Below are 18,433 nucleotides of genomic sequence, written 5' to 3'. Positions count from 1 at the left end.
AAATGTCGCCAACATTACTGAGGGGTATTTTGCCACCGTTGAAAAATGTTTGATGTTGCCTGGCCGGGGAATCGAACCCCCGACCTTCTGCGTGCAAGGCGGGCGTGCATACCATTGCACCACGGTGGCACCCATCAGGCAACCACAAAATATTTTATGGTTGCTGGACTGTTTGATAATTATCGATAATTCCGAAAAATTGACAGTCAAAACTGATCGTGTGTACCCCGCTTAAGGTTTAAATCGACTTTTTTTCTTTATAATCAGGTATGTGATGAAAATCGATTTCGATTTCAAAACGAGTCGAAAACGATTGTAGGTGTGATGCATGTACATTTTTCGATCTCGAATTGTTTTCGATATCGGTTTCATATTCCATTGTGTTCTATGGAAATTTGATCAAAAAAGGGTGTGATGCAATCCGATAATCGTTTGTTTTTCTCGTTTTGAAAACGGCCATATTTTTCTGGTCGATTTATAAACGATGTAATGAATTTTGAGAGATTTTTAGGAGAAAAGGATTGAAATGTAAGCTCGCTTAGAGAATAGATAAATTTCGATTTATTTTCCCTACTTTTGGCATATTTTGTTGAGAACATTTTTGATATTTTGATAAAAAAAGCATAGAACAAAAATGTACTTTTAACATCTGTGTTTTCTCCAAATTGGTGAATGCACCCGCTTAATATGTTGTTATGCACTGTTTGTAGATTCATCATGTAATAGCACAAGAATTCCCTCACTAAGCTTCCATATAGGCCCCTTTAATTAAGAACACACATTTATCTTATTTTTCAGTCAATTTATTTCGGTTTTTGCTTTCGCCACAACAAAAAAATTGTATGCCGCTTTCATCTGAGGATTTGGGGTCACTAGTCTGTTTTTTGTTTGGGGGAATTTAATGAAATTGAAACAACGTGGAATTGAAATTCGATGCGGTTTCCGTCACATCTAAATACGATTCACTCGTTTTGGGCAAATCGTTTTTATCCCAAATCGATTCGGAATTCATCACATACCTGAATGTAAAATATTACGTCGACATATTTTATTACCATCCTAGGTTTAGTAGTCAGTTTAGTCATTGCATCGTCAAGTAGTTTTTCCATTACAGTATCTGTAATTATAGGTGAAATAGGTGATCCCATTGGTATTAAATTTTAATTGCTCAAATACCTCCCTTTATATATAAAAAATCTTGCGTCTTTTATTAGAGTTTCTGGTCGAGAATTCCCGGCCCGGGATTTCCCGGGAATTCCCGAAATTTTTTGAACGGGATTTCCCGGGAAAATTTTTTGAAATTCCCGGGAATACGTGTATTTGTATTTTCATGTATAAGTCATATATTATTTGCCTTATAGTTATTTAATATTGGAAATATAGTAGAATGGCGATAATTCGTGCCCCGATTATTCGTAATTGCGGGCCCATTGGAAAAATGCCATAATTCGTATAAAATATGTATGCATTGGTCTTCTCGATAATTTGTGTTTTTTAGAATTTGAAGTCTGTATAGCCTCACATAATTCTTAATTTTTAGTTTATCATGGTTGTTCTAGTCTAAATTTTTATTGGTGGCATTCTTGAAGGATATTAATTGGCTAAGATATAAAAGCTGTGATCCATTCGAATTATTGTTTGCAATATAAAACAATGTCTAAGTGGCAAATAGAGCATATTAGGATTGGAAACCAGTAATAACAATGGTATGTATGTTCATGTAAGTACGACTCTATATCATTGGTGCCAACGTGTTGCCATTGTGAAGCCGTGTAAAAATTCGTTATAAACGGATTTGTTATATGATCAACACGCATTTCGAATCATAAGAAGAACATACAATATAGTTGACTTTAAAAATATAATCGGACAGCACTCTTTGATATCAAGGAAGCTTTGCTAGGATGGTAGTTGGAAAAAGATATTTTATATAACCTCCGCTAATTAGTCGGGAATAATCTCTGTCACGTCTATGCCCCACGAATTCGAATTACCATAGTCCCGGGAATTCCCGGGTTCCCGGGAATGAGAAATTTTCATTCCCGATTTCCCGGGAATGAAAAAAAGTCGGGAATTCCCAAACTCTAGTCTTTTATACATCTTGTTAAGATATCAATGAAAAGATTCATTGGAATATTATTATGGTCCTTAAGGATATTTGTCATATATCTTGATAGCTTGTATAATTTATGAATGAACATATTGGACGCAAAGGAGTTCCCTCCTTATAGATTTTTGGTAGTCCATATATTTTTAGAAAGACTGAAATTCTATTATCAACATGATCCTTTCCACATCGTTGATAATATGTAGCTCAAATAATTTTTTAATTTGTTATTCTTTTCTTGTGGACTTGATGTTTGGATCCTTTCTTAGACATTTGCAAGTACACATATCAGTTAATATCTCGCTCATCTTCAGATCATACTATGTTTGTAACATGGCAACAATTTTCCCACCCTTATCTGCATTGAGAATTAAAATTTGTCTATTCTATTTTAAGAATTTAGCTGCCTGGTCCAGTGTGTTGCTTTCTAATCCATTCACCTAAAAAATAAAACAAAAATATTTGTATTATAAAAAATAAGAAATACCATGTTAAAAAAAAACAGTAATGTTGAATATTGTCTCAGCTCTCATAATCTTACAATCTTCGGATAAAGATCAATGTCAGGCCAACAAAATACGCCAATTTGTATTCATTTGAAATGAGACGAATACAAACGGAAGCAGCAGTATTCTCTTTACACAAAAGAACAACTGCTGTATTTTGTTAGCCTTCAATTGGAGCACAATCCTCAAGCGCTGTTTTTTAATCATTGACAAAATGTTTAATCAGAATAAACAAGACATTGATATAGTCAATACTTACTTTATAAGTCAAGTTGGTCTAGGAATTCTCGTAAATAATTCCATGGGACAAATTGCGGAAACAAAACTATTCTTCTTGTGAGATTATCCTCAAATGAAAATGATTGTTCCCTTTGAAATTTTCCAATTCCTTGCCTTTTTCTCTTTCATGTTTTCTCGCGCTAAACATATTCCAAATAAAACATAGAAAAAAAGTAAGCAGTAAAAACCTTGTTGCATGAGGTTGAGATGCTTATCCATTTTAGAAAAATAAAATATTGTCTCAGCTCTCATAATCTTACAATCTTCGGTTATTAACCAAATCCATACAAGAAATACGCCATCAAGCATACTAAACTATGACATATGCAAGAGGAAGTGGTGATGTCTAAACTAAACAGTAACCACTGTATTTCCTGAACTTTATCGGCTTCAAACCTCAAGCGCTTTTTTCTAATCATGGACAAATTAAAAAAAAAAAAAGATTTTTCTATAAATTTAACAACTTACCTATTGTGAAAAAGAAGGGAGCAGTTCCGCTAATCATATTCTAAATAAAACAGAAAAAAATGTAATCAGTAAAAACCTTGTTGCATTAGGTTGAGATGCTTATCCACATTAGAAAAATATTGTCTCAGCTCTCATAATCTTACAATCTTCGGTTATTAACCAAATCCATACAAGAAATACGCCGTCAAGCAAACTAAACTATGGCATATGCAAGAGGGAGTGGTGATGTCTAAACTAAACAGTAACCACTGTATTTCCTGAACTTTATTGGCTTCAAACCTCAAGCGCTTTTTTCTAATCATGGACAAACTAAAAAAATAAAGATTTTTTTTATAAATTTAACTTACCTATTGTGAAAAAGAAAGGGGCAGTTCCAGGGATCTAAAAGGAAGAAGAAAAAAACAAAAATATTTAAATTAGAAATTAATTTTAAAAAATAAAAATAATATTTTTCTATTTTCAAAGCTTTGTCTCAGATCTCATAATCTTACAATCTTCGAATTTCCACTAAAAACAAATCAAAAGTACGCCAAACTTGTGTCCTTTTCGAAATACTATACACAAACGGAAGTGATTTAAATTAGCACAGAATAAAAATCACTGTACTTTCGATAAGTTATTGGCTTTCATCCTCAAGCGCTAGTTTTTAATCATGGACAAATTTCAAGTTATTTTCTATAATTTGATTGAGTGGAGTATTCCCCAACTCAACTTCATTTATTACCCTCTATTACAGTGAGTAATGTTTTTCAAAACGAACTGACAGTTCGATTTTTCGCTAAAAAGGCATCATTTCAAAAACTGAAGCCAATTGATAATTCCCTTCGCCGGGATGAAATCATGATATTGGTAGCGATCAGTTAAATTTTGCAACACTGTCAGTTCGTTTTGAAAAACATTACTCTCTGCAATAGAGGGTAAAAAATGAAGTTGAGCCAATGGGGGAAATACTCCACTCAAGCAATCAAATGAGATTGAATCTTCAACAATAAATAAAACAAACATTTTCTATAATTTTCTATATAATTCAACCACTTACCTATTTGCCAGAGAGAGGGGAGGCTGCAGTTGTAGTTATCTAAAAGAAACACATTTAGATACAAATTAGAAAAGTTTTGAAAATTAAATAAATTTGTTTTTATCTACTTTTGAAACTTTGTCTCTCAGATCTCATAATCTTACAATCTTTAGACTTCCACCAACATCACATTGAAAGTACGCCAAACTTGTGCCTCTCGTGAAGTAGGTGACACAAAAGGAAGTGCATTTCAATAACACAGATTGAAAATCACTGTACTTTCAAATTGGGTATTGGCTTTCATCTTCAAGCGCTAGCTTTTAATCATGGACACATTTCAAATTATTTTCTATAATTTTTTATATAATGCAACCACTTACCTATTTGCCAGAGAGAGGGGAGTTTGCAGTTATCTAAAAGAAACACATTTAGATACAAATTAGAAAAGTTTTGAAAAGGAAATAAATTTGTTCTTAGCTACTTTTGAAACTTTGTCTCAGATCTCATAATCTTACAATCTTTAGACTTCCACCAACATCACATTAAAAGTACGCCAAACTTGTGCCTCTTGTGAAGTAGGAGACACAGAAGGAAGTGAATTTCAATAACACAGATTGAAAATCACTGTACTTTCAAATTAGGTATTGGCTTTCATCTTCAAGCGCTAGCTTTTAATCATGGACAAATTTCAAAACAATTAATTAATTAATCCTAATTTAAAATTTGCTTCTTTCCAAATAATTTTGAAAATGTGCAAATTTCAAATTAGTATAAATAAATTAAACACAAATATTTACTTACATTTTAATGAAGAAGTTCTGGTTCATTTGTGTTCAAAATCGAAAATATGCAGCAGGTTACAGTTGAGGCGATTAAAATGGGCAGTCCTAGCGTGTGTTATATTTGTGGGTTAATTTCCGTTTAGTCTGACTCCATCATCTCCAGTTTTAAAAATGTGGTTGCTTCCATGGACTTAAACGGCTTCTAGAGTTGGTTGAGTAGGATTAGCTTGTATAGCCAGCATTTCGCGCGGATATTTAGCATATGGTGTATGCAGCTGCTACTTCATGTAACCGATTTGACAATCTGTTATTAGTTTGCACTACTTCATGAATATAGGGACGTAAGTGCCTCCTGTCATGGAGGAAGATCCAAAATTAATATGTGACCGTTGCAGTATCTTGGCAGAAGGTGGTAGGCCTGTATTGGAGCTGCATTAAAATCTGAAAAAGAAAAATATTCTTCCCGCAGTTTACACGTATCTTCCCCCACAATATTGATCTCCAGTCCAAAAAACACTTGTCTTTCTGTTTCCTTTATCTGTTTTAAAGAATTTTGTTTATTTAGTTTAGCGTTTCTCTTTTTTAATTATTTTCAATAATTTTGGAAAAAAACGAATTCAAACTCAAAGTAGACAATTTTTTGAAAATTATCTCATTTCTTCTTCTTCACCAAAATATCTTCCATGAGATATATGTGAGGGATATTCTAACATGACAGACCCACACGTATATACTTTAGGGGGATATTTTTCATCTGTGTGTGTGTGTGTGAGTTTTTCATCTTCTTTTTGTTTTTGTTTGTTCTTATTTAGATTTCATTGTCCGCGTAATGAATTTAATTCTATTTATACTCTGAATAAAAATATAAAAATTATAAAATATCTTTCGAATTTTATAATAATAATAAAAAATGGGGGAGTTTTGAATAAAATACATAATTTGTTTTTGTTTGTGGGTGGAAGGGGGGTTTGAAATGTTCAAATTGATTAGACTCAATTATGTAGCTAGATAATGGGTGGTTGTGGTTGTAACAAACTTTAGATAATATCTGTAGCCTTTTTTCTGTGATATAAAATTCTTAAAGATATTCAATAAAATCATCTTTTGGAATCGGGGTAGCATGCCAAAAAATATTTCCGTTAGATCACATCTTCCCGACATGTGTATCTCCTTATTAGAAATACATTGCTTGCTAGAGATGATCCGTGGTATTATTGAAATTATTAGTTGATGTTTATCTTTTTCTTCTTCTTCTGGTAATTGTAGATTGATGCTTTTTAAAAGTTCACATTGCAAAAGGCAGTTATGCGGGGATTGTTGTTGTATTTGAATCAATTCAGGCCTTGGTCTCTACGGCAGCTGGTGCGGTAGTGGCAGCATCTGTTCCAGCAGGGGCAGCTTTTTTCTTAGCATGGCCTTTACCCTTTTTAGTGGGCTGCAAAGGAGTGGCAACAAGTTCCTTAAGTTCAGCTTGCGCTATGCTATGTTCACTAACAAAGTTTTCTGTAGCGAAAGGTAGACCAGTGACCAAGTTAACACCGTTGGGCATCAACAGAACTGTATGTTTGAATTGGGCAACATATTCACCTGAAAAAAAAAAACAACAAGAATAACATGAAATGTAAAAAGAAGAAGTAATTACTCAAACAAGATATTACACTAGGGAACTTTTTATAACCTCCTGGAACTGAATATCTATAATTTAAGGGGTTACCCCAATACTTTTCACTTTCAAAAAATTAAAAAAAAAATGTATTCGGCCTATTTTTAAGTCCAGGTAGTCTAGTCGATCGGAGCAAAATTGGCTGAGATGTGGCCGTTCGTGTGCGTGTTTTGTGTGTAGTGGCGCAACTTATGAACGCGTTTTTCTCAAAAAAGCATTTTTGACGTCGGTGCAAACGATAGCTTGTAAACGAATGAACCGATCTTCATGTATTTTGGTGAGTTTATTACCATGAAAATCTTGCCTTAAAGCGAGATAGATTAAAAAAAAACGTTGCCCGATTTTTGGTCAAAAAGGTCATTTTTTTCGTTAAAATCGAAATTGTGACTTTAACTGTTCACAAGTTTTTTTAATAGATTTTCTAAAATTCTGTTTCGCTTAAAGACGAGGTTATTAGGTTCTTGAAACGCCCACAAAAAATATATGAAGGTCGGCCAATTCGTTTTCGGGTTATCGTTGGCAACGCAAAACGCTTTTACAAAAAAGGTTTCGCAGGCAGCCATTTACCACAAAACTATGCAATATTTTTCAACAACAAAAATTCCAAAAGTAGTTTAAGATGTAGTGTCACCGTGGTGCAATGGTATGTACACCCGCCTTGCACGCTGAAGGTCGTGGGTTCGATTCCCCGGCCAAGCAACATCAAATTTTCAACGGTGGCAAATACCTCTCAGTAATGTTGGTGACATTTTCTGAGTATTTCAGCCAAGTAAAACTTCTCTACAAGTGGAGTCTTAGGACACGCCGTTCGGACTCGGCGATAAACTGTAGGTCCCATTCATTGAGATTAATATGAATCGGGGTGCACTCATTGATATGAGAGAAGTCTCCCTTGTCCCATTTGGGATGTTTGTGTGTGGAACAATTATTATAAATCAGCATCCGGCAAAAAGGGGCACACGTGCCCTTGATGAGAATAACAACAGAACAACCACCACTCAGTCTTCTTTCAGAAGTCAATGAAGAAGGTTCTGTTGTCGGTTGTTTCAATGATTTTTAATTTTAGCAATGTATGAACGCACACGCTGTTTGTGGAGAGAGCGGGAGAGAGTCGTATGCGTGAGACAGCAAACAATAAATTATTATTATTACTAAGATGTGCTCTGTCAGATGAATGAAATATATGCTTACAAATATTGGTAGTTTCTTTGACAAAAATGCATGGAAAATAAGTTTTTTTGGTCTGAAATAATTACCCCTTAAACTTAACTCGAAAATAGTAGAATGGGTACAAGTTTGAATAACTCTTAAATCTATAGTTTCCACATGAAATCAATGGAAATATTGTTGACCTAATTCATCTAAGATATCATAAGATCGTGGTGATTTTTTCAAATGTTATTACAAAAGCCTTTAAGTATGCGAAGAACGGTCGGTGAAAAATCGGATGGACAATTCAGTATCTCTTACGTAGCCAGCCCAACATCCTCCACATAACTTTATTTTTCTTCGATACGAGAGAGAAGAGCAGTCAAATGACAAGAAATATATGGAACATCAGATAGCTATGCCCTCTGAGTAATACACAGTTATACCTGGCAGGACTAATGCGATTATAAACAAGTAAAAAAGAGTCAGCCGGCTTTGACGACAGATGTATGCCCTCAGCCAATGTGAAGTGAAACTTTCACCTACGGACAGATCGAATGTATTTAAGGTCTCTTTAGAATTTTGTGGCCCTTTTTGGGCATTTGAACTTTCCGACAAAGTGTGGATTAGGAATTAACTGCACTAAGACACAGATGTTGAACTTTTGTGGGGGAGGTACCCTTAGGGAGGATCGATATGGGTCATTTTAGAAGTTGGACCATGTCGGTCGAACAGTTCGAGAGTTATCGTGCTCTCCGACCGCCACATATGGTGACACAAGAAATATGGACTTTCCCCTGAAAAAACTTTTACCGTCGTAATGCGAATGCAAATCGCTTCAAAGTGATTCGAGAGCAGGTCTTAAAGTGAACTTATCCGAAATTTTGTGTGGGAGGTACCCGAAGGAGTAGACAAATATAGTCCATATTAGAACCTTCACTATATCTGGTAGACATATTAAGATGTGCAAAGTATGGATTACATCTGTCACTTCCTTCAAGATTTATCGTACGTACAATTTTTCCGAACATTTTTGAACTTTTTTGGGGAGGTACCTAAAGGAGTGGACCGATATGTCTTATCTTCGCACTTAAAATATGTTTGGACAAAATATTATATATATATATATATATATATATATATATATATATATATATATATATATATATATATATATATATATATGTCCTTTATTTACATCAGTATATCTTACATAAAAAAAAATTGCATTAATTACATAAAAGACAGATGTAAAAAGTTCAGGTAGAACATAGGGCATCAAGCAGGACGTAATCTGAACTTATACGAAATTTTGTGTTGGAGGTACCCGAAGGAGTGGACCGATTGAGTCCATATTGGAACCTCATCTAAGTCTGGTAGAAATTTCACAATGTGCAAAGTATGGATCAAATCGGTTACTTCCTTCAAGAGTTATCGTACGAACAATTTTTCCGAACATTTTCGAACTTTTGTGGGGGAGGTACATGAAGGAGTGGACCGATATGGCTAATCTTTGAACTTAAACTATGTTTGGACATAATATTACAAAGGCCAAATTTTAAACCAAATCGACAGATCCGTTCGAGATTTATCTTGCGCTCCAACCACTACACACTACATCGTAGGGTTTTTTTGAACCTTTCAGGCTATTTTCTCAGGAAGTATGGACTTGCCCCTGATGAAACTTTTACCGTCGTATGGGGGGCAGTTAATGCAAGTTGTTGCAACAAAAATCAAAGCGATTCGAGAACAGGTCCTAATCTGAACTTATACGAAATTTTGTGTGGGAGGTACCCGAAGGAGTGGACGGATTGAGTCCATATTGGAACCTCATCTAAGTCTGGTAGAAATTTCACGATGTGCAAAGTATGGATCAAATCGGTTACTTCCTTCAAGAGTTATTGTGTGCACAAATTTTTCGAACATTATCGAACTTTTGTGTGGGAGGTGCCGGAAGGAGTGGACCGATATGGCTTATCTTCTAACTTAAACTATGTTTGGACAAAATATTACCAAGGCTAAATTCTGGACCGAATCGGCACATCCGTTCGAGAGCTATCTTGCGCTCCAACCACTACACACGGTGCCATAGAGGTTTTTTTTTTGCATCTTTCAAGCTATTTTCTCAGGAAGTTTGGACTTGCCCCAGATGAAACTTGTACCGTCGTATGGGGGGCCGTGAATACAAGTTGTTGCCACAAAAATCAAAGCGATTCGAGAGCAGTTCGTAATCTGAACTTATACGAAATTTTGTGTGGGAGGTACCCGAAGGAGTGGACGGATTGAGTCCATATTGGAACCTCATCTAAGTCTGGTAGAAATTTCACAATGTGCAAAGTTTGGATCAAATCGGTTTCTCCCTTCAAGAGTTATGGTGCGCACAAATTTTCCGAAGTTTTCCGAACTTTTGTGGGGGAGGTACCGGAAGGAGTGGACCGATATAGCCCATCTTCGAACTTAAACTAAGTTTGGGCAAAATATTACGAAAGCCAAGTTTTGGACCGAATCGGTTGATCCATTCGAGAGTTATCGTGCGCTCCAGCCAGCCAGCCAGACAAATGGACATAGCTGAATCGAATCCAAATTGTCTGAAACACATTTCGTCCAAACAAACTTGTAGTCTAAATCCATTATTTCGATGAGACACATTTTGCCCGTATGACAGTGTATATACCCTCATTAGCATAAATGCTGAGGGTATAAAAAGGATCACGGAAACGCCCTTGTCAAAGTCTCACAGACCTCACAATGACCAGCATCTGAGGAAATGTTGGTTACAATAAAGAACCCAAAACTGTACTCGAAGGTCGTTAGTTTCTCATTAGATGTCTCTTGATAAGTCATTGGCTCTGTAAGCAAGATATGCCCACAAATTTGCAAACCAAATGAACTGTCGTCTGTCTTTCCATTGGTTTAAATAAAGGCAAATATAATTTTTTGCCTAGACAGCCAAAAACGGATTACCACTAGTTGATATAATTCTTCCCTCGGATAAATGACTCGAACATACCGAAACCCCTCATGACTACAATTTTACCACAGGAATGGACCTGAAAGTTCCAATCAAATCAAATGATCAAAAAAAAAAAAAAAAAAAAAAAAAAACTGTGTTATTTATACCCTCAGCCTATTGACTAAAGGTGCCTATAGACAAAATGTGCCTCATCGAAATAATGGTTTTAGAACCCACATATGTTTGGAACAAATCAGTTTCAGACATTTTGGAGTTGATTTAGCCATGTCCGTCCATTTGGCTGGAGCGCACGATAACACTCGAACAGATCAACCGATTCGGTTCAAAATTTGGCCCTCGTAATATTTTGTCCAAAGTTAGGTAAGTTAGAAGATGTGCCATATATCGTTCCACTCCCTTGGGTACCTTCCCAAAAATGTACAATATTTTTTTGAAAAATGGTGCGCACGATAACTATCGAATGGAGTAACCGATTTGGTCAATACTTTGGACATCGTAATATTTATATCAGACATCGATCAGGTTCGAATATGGGCTGGTTATCTCCCGTTGTGGTTTCTGGAGCCGTTCATGACTCTGTGAGCTAGGTTCTCATTTATAGAAAGGAATAAAATTTAAAAAAAAAAATTGAAAAAGAGCACTTTGAGACCCCCTATCGTTTCAAAAAGCTCCCTAGAGATTGAAAAAATTCTGAGAAGCTCCTAAAAGGATTTTGGTTGTTTAGAAGGAATTCAATATGTTGATAAATGAAAGTTTCCTTTTACACAAGCTGCGATATACTGTGAAAGTTTTTTTTTTTTTTTTTAAATCGCATAGACTTGTGGAATTTATTCTCAGAACAATTAGGTCCATAGGGCTTTTATTTTTACATGTTAAGTGCCTAGTGCCTAATCACATTCAGCACTCGTAAATCAGCATCGGCCAAGAAGAGGGCTAACAGACCAAAATGCGAATTTCATGCAATATGTAAACTTATTAGAGTGTGTTAATTATTTGTAGGTTACAAAATATTCGTCCTTTTGTAAGGCTCTTTCTTTGCAATCGAAATATTTTATGAGTAAAAAATTCAAAAAAAAAAAAAAAAAAAAAAAAAAAAAAAAAAAAACTTCATAACCTCAACAATATCTGTGAAAAGCAATGGTCTAAATAGGGTCCTATGCCTATCTTTAATTGTATTCAATTCGAAACTTCAATCGAACTCGAAAAATATTACCAATTCGACAGATTTCTTATTAGAAAATTTGCTATAGCAAGGTGTCTGGCCGCAATGACAATTGAAATGTGGACAAATACGGAATTAATCCCCGCAAGTTATACACAATTATTTAGCTTTAACTTATCTATAGGATTAAAACTTGAATTGTTACTAAAATTTTACTAAATGTAAATTTTGTTTTTCATATCGTCACCATAAATGCCTGAAGACGTAACCCACAAAATCAAAACTTTACAGGAGAAACAAAAAACGTTATAAAATGAAAAACTGTTTTATGGAATATAATTCTTATGAGGGTGAGTATTCGAGATATTATCAATCCTATACGAATGGGAGTAATAAATGAAACCAAAACAGCGGAAACGCTTGGTTTTGGGATCCGTCATTACAACAAAATCTGCAATTTCTTGAATAGGATCGTTGTTTTTGAACGTAGAAGCCAGAGCATGTATATTAACTTTATATATCAGATCCCATCAAAAACTTCGATTTGCGTGTGGGTTTCGTCTTTGGCCATTTTTGTTGATGATATGTTGTTGTAATTTTTCTTCATCGAGTATGGAGCTTTAGGCATATTACAAATAAATACAACGAATTACAAAGATTTTTTTAACATTTCCAGCATTATTGGGAATGAAATACAATACTACGTTGATTCGAAAATTGTATAAAAATATCAACTGTTTTGATCTCGGTAGAGCTTCTAAACTGACTTATTAATATTCACTACGATTATTAAAATAAAAAAATCAAACTATTTTACTTACTTGGCTTTTCGTACAAAACTTGGAAGGGTTCAATCATTTTGTGTGACATGCATTCAACAACACCCATGCGTGCCTTGGTTTCTTCATCAAAGCTGCGAATGTTGAAGGGCATGTTTCCGTATTTTGTCTTAACCTGTGTTGTTTTTTGGTTTATTATTTAGAAAATAAATGGAAACAAATGTTAGTAACTTTGTAAATTGGTTTAAAAATTTTAAAATAATTATTTTTAAACATGTCTCTGATCTCATAATCTTACAATCTTTGGGTTTCAGCCAATTGCATGCCAAAAAAACACGCCAATTTGTTTGGGGCCCATATGAGAGTAAATCAAACAAATGGAAAAAGGTTTCAATGTGTCAACAGACAGAGAACATAAACCTTTTGTATTTGCTTTGGTAATTTATTGGCATCCTACCCTCAAGCGCTTGTTTTTAATCATTGACATTTTTATTTGGAGAGGAATTGTTTTTCGCGTTTAACTTACCTCAGCCAAAAGAGCACGAGAGGTTTTCAATTTAAGCATGTAATTTTCATCGGTCTTCTTGTAAATTGACACTTTGGTATCCTTTTCCCGACCAATACCTTCACCCGTGCTAACAATAACATCGATGGCATAGACTTCGTGGGTTTCAAAAGTGCACTTTTCATGTTCCTTGCGTTGAGCCTCGCTTGGATTTTGAATGATAGTCTTTTCGCCATCAATTTTGAATTGTTTCAATTCATGACTGAGCATACCCTCAATGGGTTTGCACTTGTATGATTCACTGATTTGTTGTACGGCTTCGGTAATGGCATAATTCTGTAAAAGATAAGAAATTGAAGGTAGATTATAGAGTTGTATAGTAGCACTTTGTGGATTGAATACAATAATCAATACAAAATAAAATAAATATATTGATAAGATAATCATTTTGTTTTAGAACATAAAAAAAGATTAAAATAAATCAGTATAGAACATTGATGGCGTAAATCAATATGAAGCCTTTAAAATAATCTGAAGAAAGGAAAATTTTATAACCATTTGAAAGCTTGACATCTGCTTATATGGCATTTGTCTCATTACATCCCAATGGTTTTGAATTGATCTATGCAAGTGTTGAGATGTTCTCAATGGATGTTAAAAATTGAGAACAATCCGTTGCTTGCAATTGCCAAGAAACCAAAAATTATAGACCAATTTAGTGCACATCCGTTGTGTACCCATATTTCAAAGCAACAATTTTATGATTACAAAATGTTGCAGTATGCTACAATGGAAAGATAATATATGCAAGTGTTGAGATGTTTACAATCGTAAGGAAATTGAAAACAATCCGTTGCTTGCAAAAGATATGACAATTCCAAAATATGAAAATAAATCATTTTAAATTCTTAGCAAATTTAAAATGTAACTGATTTGGTTTCAAGCTATTAATTTCAGTGATCACAAGTATGAATTTTATATCCATTTCTCAAAATAGCTGAAATTGGTGTGCAAAAAGCTACAGTATGCTACAATGGAAACAATATTGCTATATGCAAGTGTTGAGATGTTTACAATTGTGGAAGAATTGAAAACAATCCGTTGCTTGCAATAGGCATGTGCTAGAGAGTTAAGTTTCAAACAACAAATATTATAAATCCACAATTCTTAGAAAAAATCTAGCGGAGTACTTTATTAGTATATGATTTAAGATGACCAGAATTTCCTTCATTTTATATCCATCTTTCAAAGTAGCAAGAATTGGATTACAAAAAGCTACAGTATGCTGCAATGGAAATATAAGATTGCTATATGCAAGTGTTGAGATGTTAACAATCGCAAAGAAATTGAAAACAATCCGTTGCTTGCAAAAGACGTTTACATATAAAATGAAACTCTTAGTTATTGTATCCAACCATCAATAACGAACTTTACACAATTTTAAAGCCGTATTCATGTCAGTGGGCTAAATTCATCTATGCAAGTGTTGAGATGTTTCCAAGTGAGATCAATGATTGGAAACAATCCGTTGCTTGCAATGTGTGTGTTCAAGGAATTCTAATAAATTGGAAATAAAAAAAAAAATAAGTTAAAAGAAATCACTCGACTTCGCCCAAGGAATATAACATCTGAATATTATGATATGAACATAAATGTCTCATGAACATAAATTAAATACTTTTCAGCGGTGTCTAAAAACCATTCAACGTATTATTGGCCACATTACATGATTATTTTTATTCATATAAAGTAGCATCCTACTGTGTGGGACAAGCCTTTCAGATGGTTGAAGTTTCAAATTTCATTTAAAAATACCATTGTTTCTGTCAAGGAACTTCAATTGAATTCGACAAGTAATAAACCAATTCAATAGATTTCCCAACAAAAAGAATATTTAGTCTAGCGGGGTGTCTGGCCGCAAAGGCAATTAAAATGTGCACAAATACGGAATTAACCCCCGCTAATGAAACAGAAATTATTAGCAACTAAAAGCAAGGTTCTAAATATCCCATTGGTGGCTCCAGCATTGGGAACGTGAATAAAATACCCAATTTAAGAAAGTATGTACAATAGAATACACACATTTGAAGACGAATATTTTGGACATACAACCCCCATACTAGCTGCAAAAATGTACTGTCACAAAAGTTATCCCCTACAAGTTATTTCAATGAAATACACTAAAAAACCAGTTCAAACCTCGTTCAATTCAACAATTTCTAGATCAACCTCAAATTTAATGAACCATATAAACTGGTTAACTACAAGAAATCTAAAGATAACTTTTTAAAAATGATTCCCTAAAAGGCATTTTTAACAAAATTTATGCAGATACACAACGTCATATAAATAGATCGAAAAATCTCACTTTTGCTTGTAACAAATACTATTTGCTAATCAACTTACATTGTTTCCAGATTTCAATAGCCTTAAAGCAGCTTGAACGGCCCAGTAGGCGGCTAAAGTTACATCAGCCTTGCGTCCTGTAACCTTGTTATCGGCCGAGGCTCCAACAATAACAGTATGAGCGGCAACAGCAATGAAACCATCAATGTGGGCACCCAAATCACTGAAAATTAGGAAGGATATATTTATTTACGTAACTTCAACTGAATCATAGAATCCGTTTACAAATTACTTACATTTTGACAACATCGCCATCCTTCAATACATAATCGGGATCATTTTTGGACGGAGAAAAGTGGCACACACAATTGTTGACAGAGAGGCAGGTGGGGAATGCAATACCTTTTTTCAGATCCTTTTCTTTTTTGTAGACCTAACAGTTAAAAAAATAAAAAAAGATTGGTAAAATGTTTGGAAATTAATAATTCAAACCCAAAAACACCCAACAACATACCTTGCTTGTTTCTTCTGTAAGTAGATTATCAGACTTTGTGCAAATATCTCTTACAGAAGCACCGGCCACACAGAGATCAATGACAGCCTTTAATGTTTCTAAAAAAAGAAACAAAAAGATTTCAAACGTAAATTAAAAAATAATCAAAGTCAATAACCAGATGATCAGCTCAATAACTGGCATTGCGTGGCAGTGCAGCAAACAAAGCAAGCCACGTTAAAAAAGCGCACTTGGCATTTTCTCGAATACCGATAGTATCGCGTTGTCGTTGTCATTGCACAAAACAACAAAGAAGATGATGGCTTACATTTAGTAGCTCAAAAATATCCTCTAAAATGTTAAATATTGCCATCTATTCCACCACACGCAAAGCAGGAAAGCGCCGCCATTCCCTACACGGGTCGCTTTGCTACAATATTTAGGTTATGTTTCATCTCATCTAACGGCAGAAGCGCCGCGTGGCTTTCGCTTTCACTACATACAAATTACAGTCGAAAAAAACTTCCGCCTTCATCTCTAATCAATCGAATAAATTATTCCAATATTTTCAATACGTAAAGAACATTTTTTTTTTTGAAATTTGGATGAACTTTTTTTGTGGACCACATAGTCTTTTTTCCTTGTACTAACATCAATCAATGAAGGAAAATATTTTCATTACTTACTGTTTACAATTTCTCCCGCCAATTTGTATTTGGTAACAACCAAATCTTCGGCAATGGTTTTCTCTTCTTTTTCAATTTCAGCCATGGTATTTCTTCAAGAAAAAATTCAATTTAATCACACAATTAATAAAATAACACAAATAATCTCTACGTTGCGACGCAACTCGACTTTCGACTAATCGATTAGTCGATTGTTTAGTTAAAAAAGTCTAAAAATCGAATTCGACTTTTGGTTGTAGAGAAAATGGACTAGTCGAGTTTTATGTCATGTTCACACGAGCGTTTCAATTACGTTGTTCGCCTGTCGAACGACGTACACGAATTAACCCGTTTCCACGACACCATTCGTAATTAACAGAAACATAAACAAAATTTCCTTAATTTTTGTTTCCTTGTTTTCACAAGAATTTTAAACGAAAACGCATAAAGTATACATTAAATGAATAGGAAAAGCAATGGACTTTCCTTCAAATGTATCCTCTATATTTAACTACACACAGTAATACGGCGTTTAGATTATAGTTTTTTGCAGGGTTAACCTTCTTTATGAGGATTTATTTGAAGTATACACAATGGAAATGACATTTGAAACCCAGACCCACTGGGTTAACCCGGTTATATGTAAACGGCCTATTATGTTAAGTCTACATTTACGAAATCCACTCGATTTCAACTGTCAATTCCATAGCTCAAACGTCAAATGAAATCTCATCTGGATTTCATTTGACGTTTAACCTATGGATTTGACAGTTGAAATCGAGTGGATTTCTTAAATGTAAACCAAGCATTAATTCATTTTTTCCATAAATTCTGAACAATTTTGTATTTTCAATACATTTTTATATGTTTCTATTTTCAAAATTAATAGCCCGTTTCCACGGTACGTCGTTCGTTCTCTATTCGTTGTTCGACCCATAACTACGAATAAATTACTTAATTCCCCACACAAAATTCTATGAACGAACGACGATTTTTCTACGTTGTTCGATTTGAAATACTCTCTGAACGACGAATAAGTATGTCCCATCCCTAAGTCGATGGTCAGACTAGCACGATTTCAACATGGCGACGTCAAGTTTATAGGCGAGGGGTATGAAGTAGTGAAACCCATGTACATGGTTTTCTGTGTTTGTTGTGTTGCCTCTTCTTGTTCTTCGTTGCAAGATTTTTTCTACAATTTTCTTTCATTTTTATTTTCTCAAGCAAACGTTAACAACAAAACAAACATAAATATATTTAATAAAAACATTTAATAAATGAAATAGTGAAAATTTAACTATTAATATTAATTTAATTATTAATGTTAATTATTTTGTGTTGTTTTTTGGTTTATTTATGTCTTTTTTTGTTTTTATTGGTATGAGAAACACAACAAACGCGAATGGTAAAATAAAGAGGACACGCAAAGATCTTAAATTTCACGTTAACGTGTGTGGACATTAACGAAATTTAACGAAATTGGTTTCATGAAACCTTGCTAGTCTGACCATCGACTAACAAATGAGAGAATTTATCG

The 18,433-nt window shown here is 34.3% G+C and overlaps 1 protein-coding gene and 1 long non-coding RNA gene across 2 annotated transcripts; both read right to left on the bottom strand.

The window, feature by feature from the left end:
• Positions 1 to 790: 790 nt before the first annotated feature.
• Positions 791 to 5,061, bottom strand: LOC141403576 (uncharacterized). Its single transcript, XR_012412847.1, has 6 exons — positions 4,759 to 5,061; positions 4,400 to 4,438; positions 3,708 to 3,741; positions 3,361 to 3,400; positions 2,873 to 3,032; positions 791 to 2,547 (listed from the first exon to the last, which is right to left on the bottom strand). It is a non-coding gene; the product is annotated as an uncharacterized lncRNA (long non-coding RNA).
• Positions 5,062 to 5,682: 621 nt separating this feature from the next.
• Positions 5,683 to 17,141, bottom strand: LOC141403575 (proliferation-associated protein 2G4). The gene is made up of 7 exons (XM_073986193.1): positions 16,918 to 17,141; positions 16,253 to 16,350; positions 16,035 to 16,171; positions 15,799 to 15,961; positions 13,414 to 13,728; positions 12,930 to 13,062; positions 5,683 to 6,747 (listed from the first exon to the last, which is right to left on the bottom strand). The coding sequence occupies exons 1-7, from the start codon at positions 17,000 to 17,002 to the stop codon at positions 6,497 to 6,499; spliced, it is 1,182 nt and encodes a 393-aa protein (XP_073842294.1). The 5' UTR covers positions 17,003 to 17,141; the 3' UTR covers positions 5,683 to 6,496.
• Positions 17,142 to 18,433: the final 1,292 nt, after the last annotated feature.

This window comes from Musca autumnalis, unplaced genomic scaffold (genome assembly GCF_047663935.1).
Source record: "Musca autumnalis isolate F117 unplaced genomic scaffold, ASM4766393v1 scaffold_4, whole genome shotgun sequence".
Lineage (NCBI taxonomy): Eukaryota > Metazoa > Arthropoda > Insecta > Diptera > Muscidae > Musca > Musca autumnalis.
This window is presented reverse-complemented; position numbering and strand designations above follow the sequence as displayed.

What these genes read in the sequence shown, in the direction of transcription:
- LOC141403575 (XM_073986193.1), bottom strand. Translation starts at nt 17,002, where the DNA reads ATGGCTGAAATTGAAAAAGAAGAGAAAACCATTGCCGAAGATTTGGTT. An exon ending in GGCGGGAGAAATTGTAAACA is followed by an intron (nt 16,351 to 16,917) that starts GTAAGTAATGAA and finishes TTCTTTTTTTAG; the next exon opens with AAACATTAAAGGCTGTCATT. An exon ending in TTACAGAAGAAACAAGCAAG is followed by an intron (nt 16,172 to 16,252) that starts GTATGTTGTTGG and finishes TTTAACTGTTAG; the next exon opens with GTCTACAAAAAAGAAAAGGA.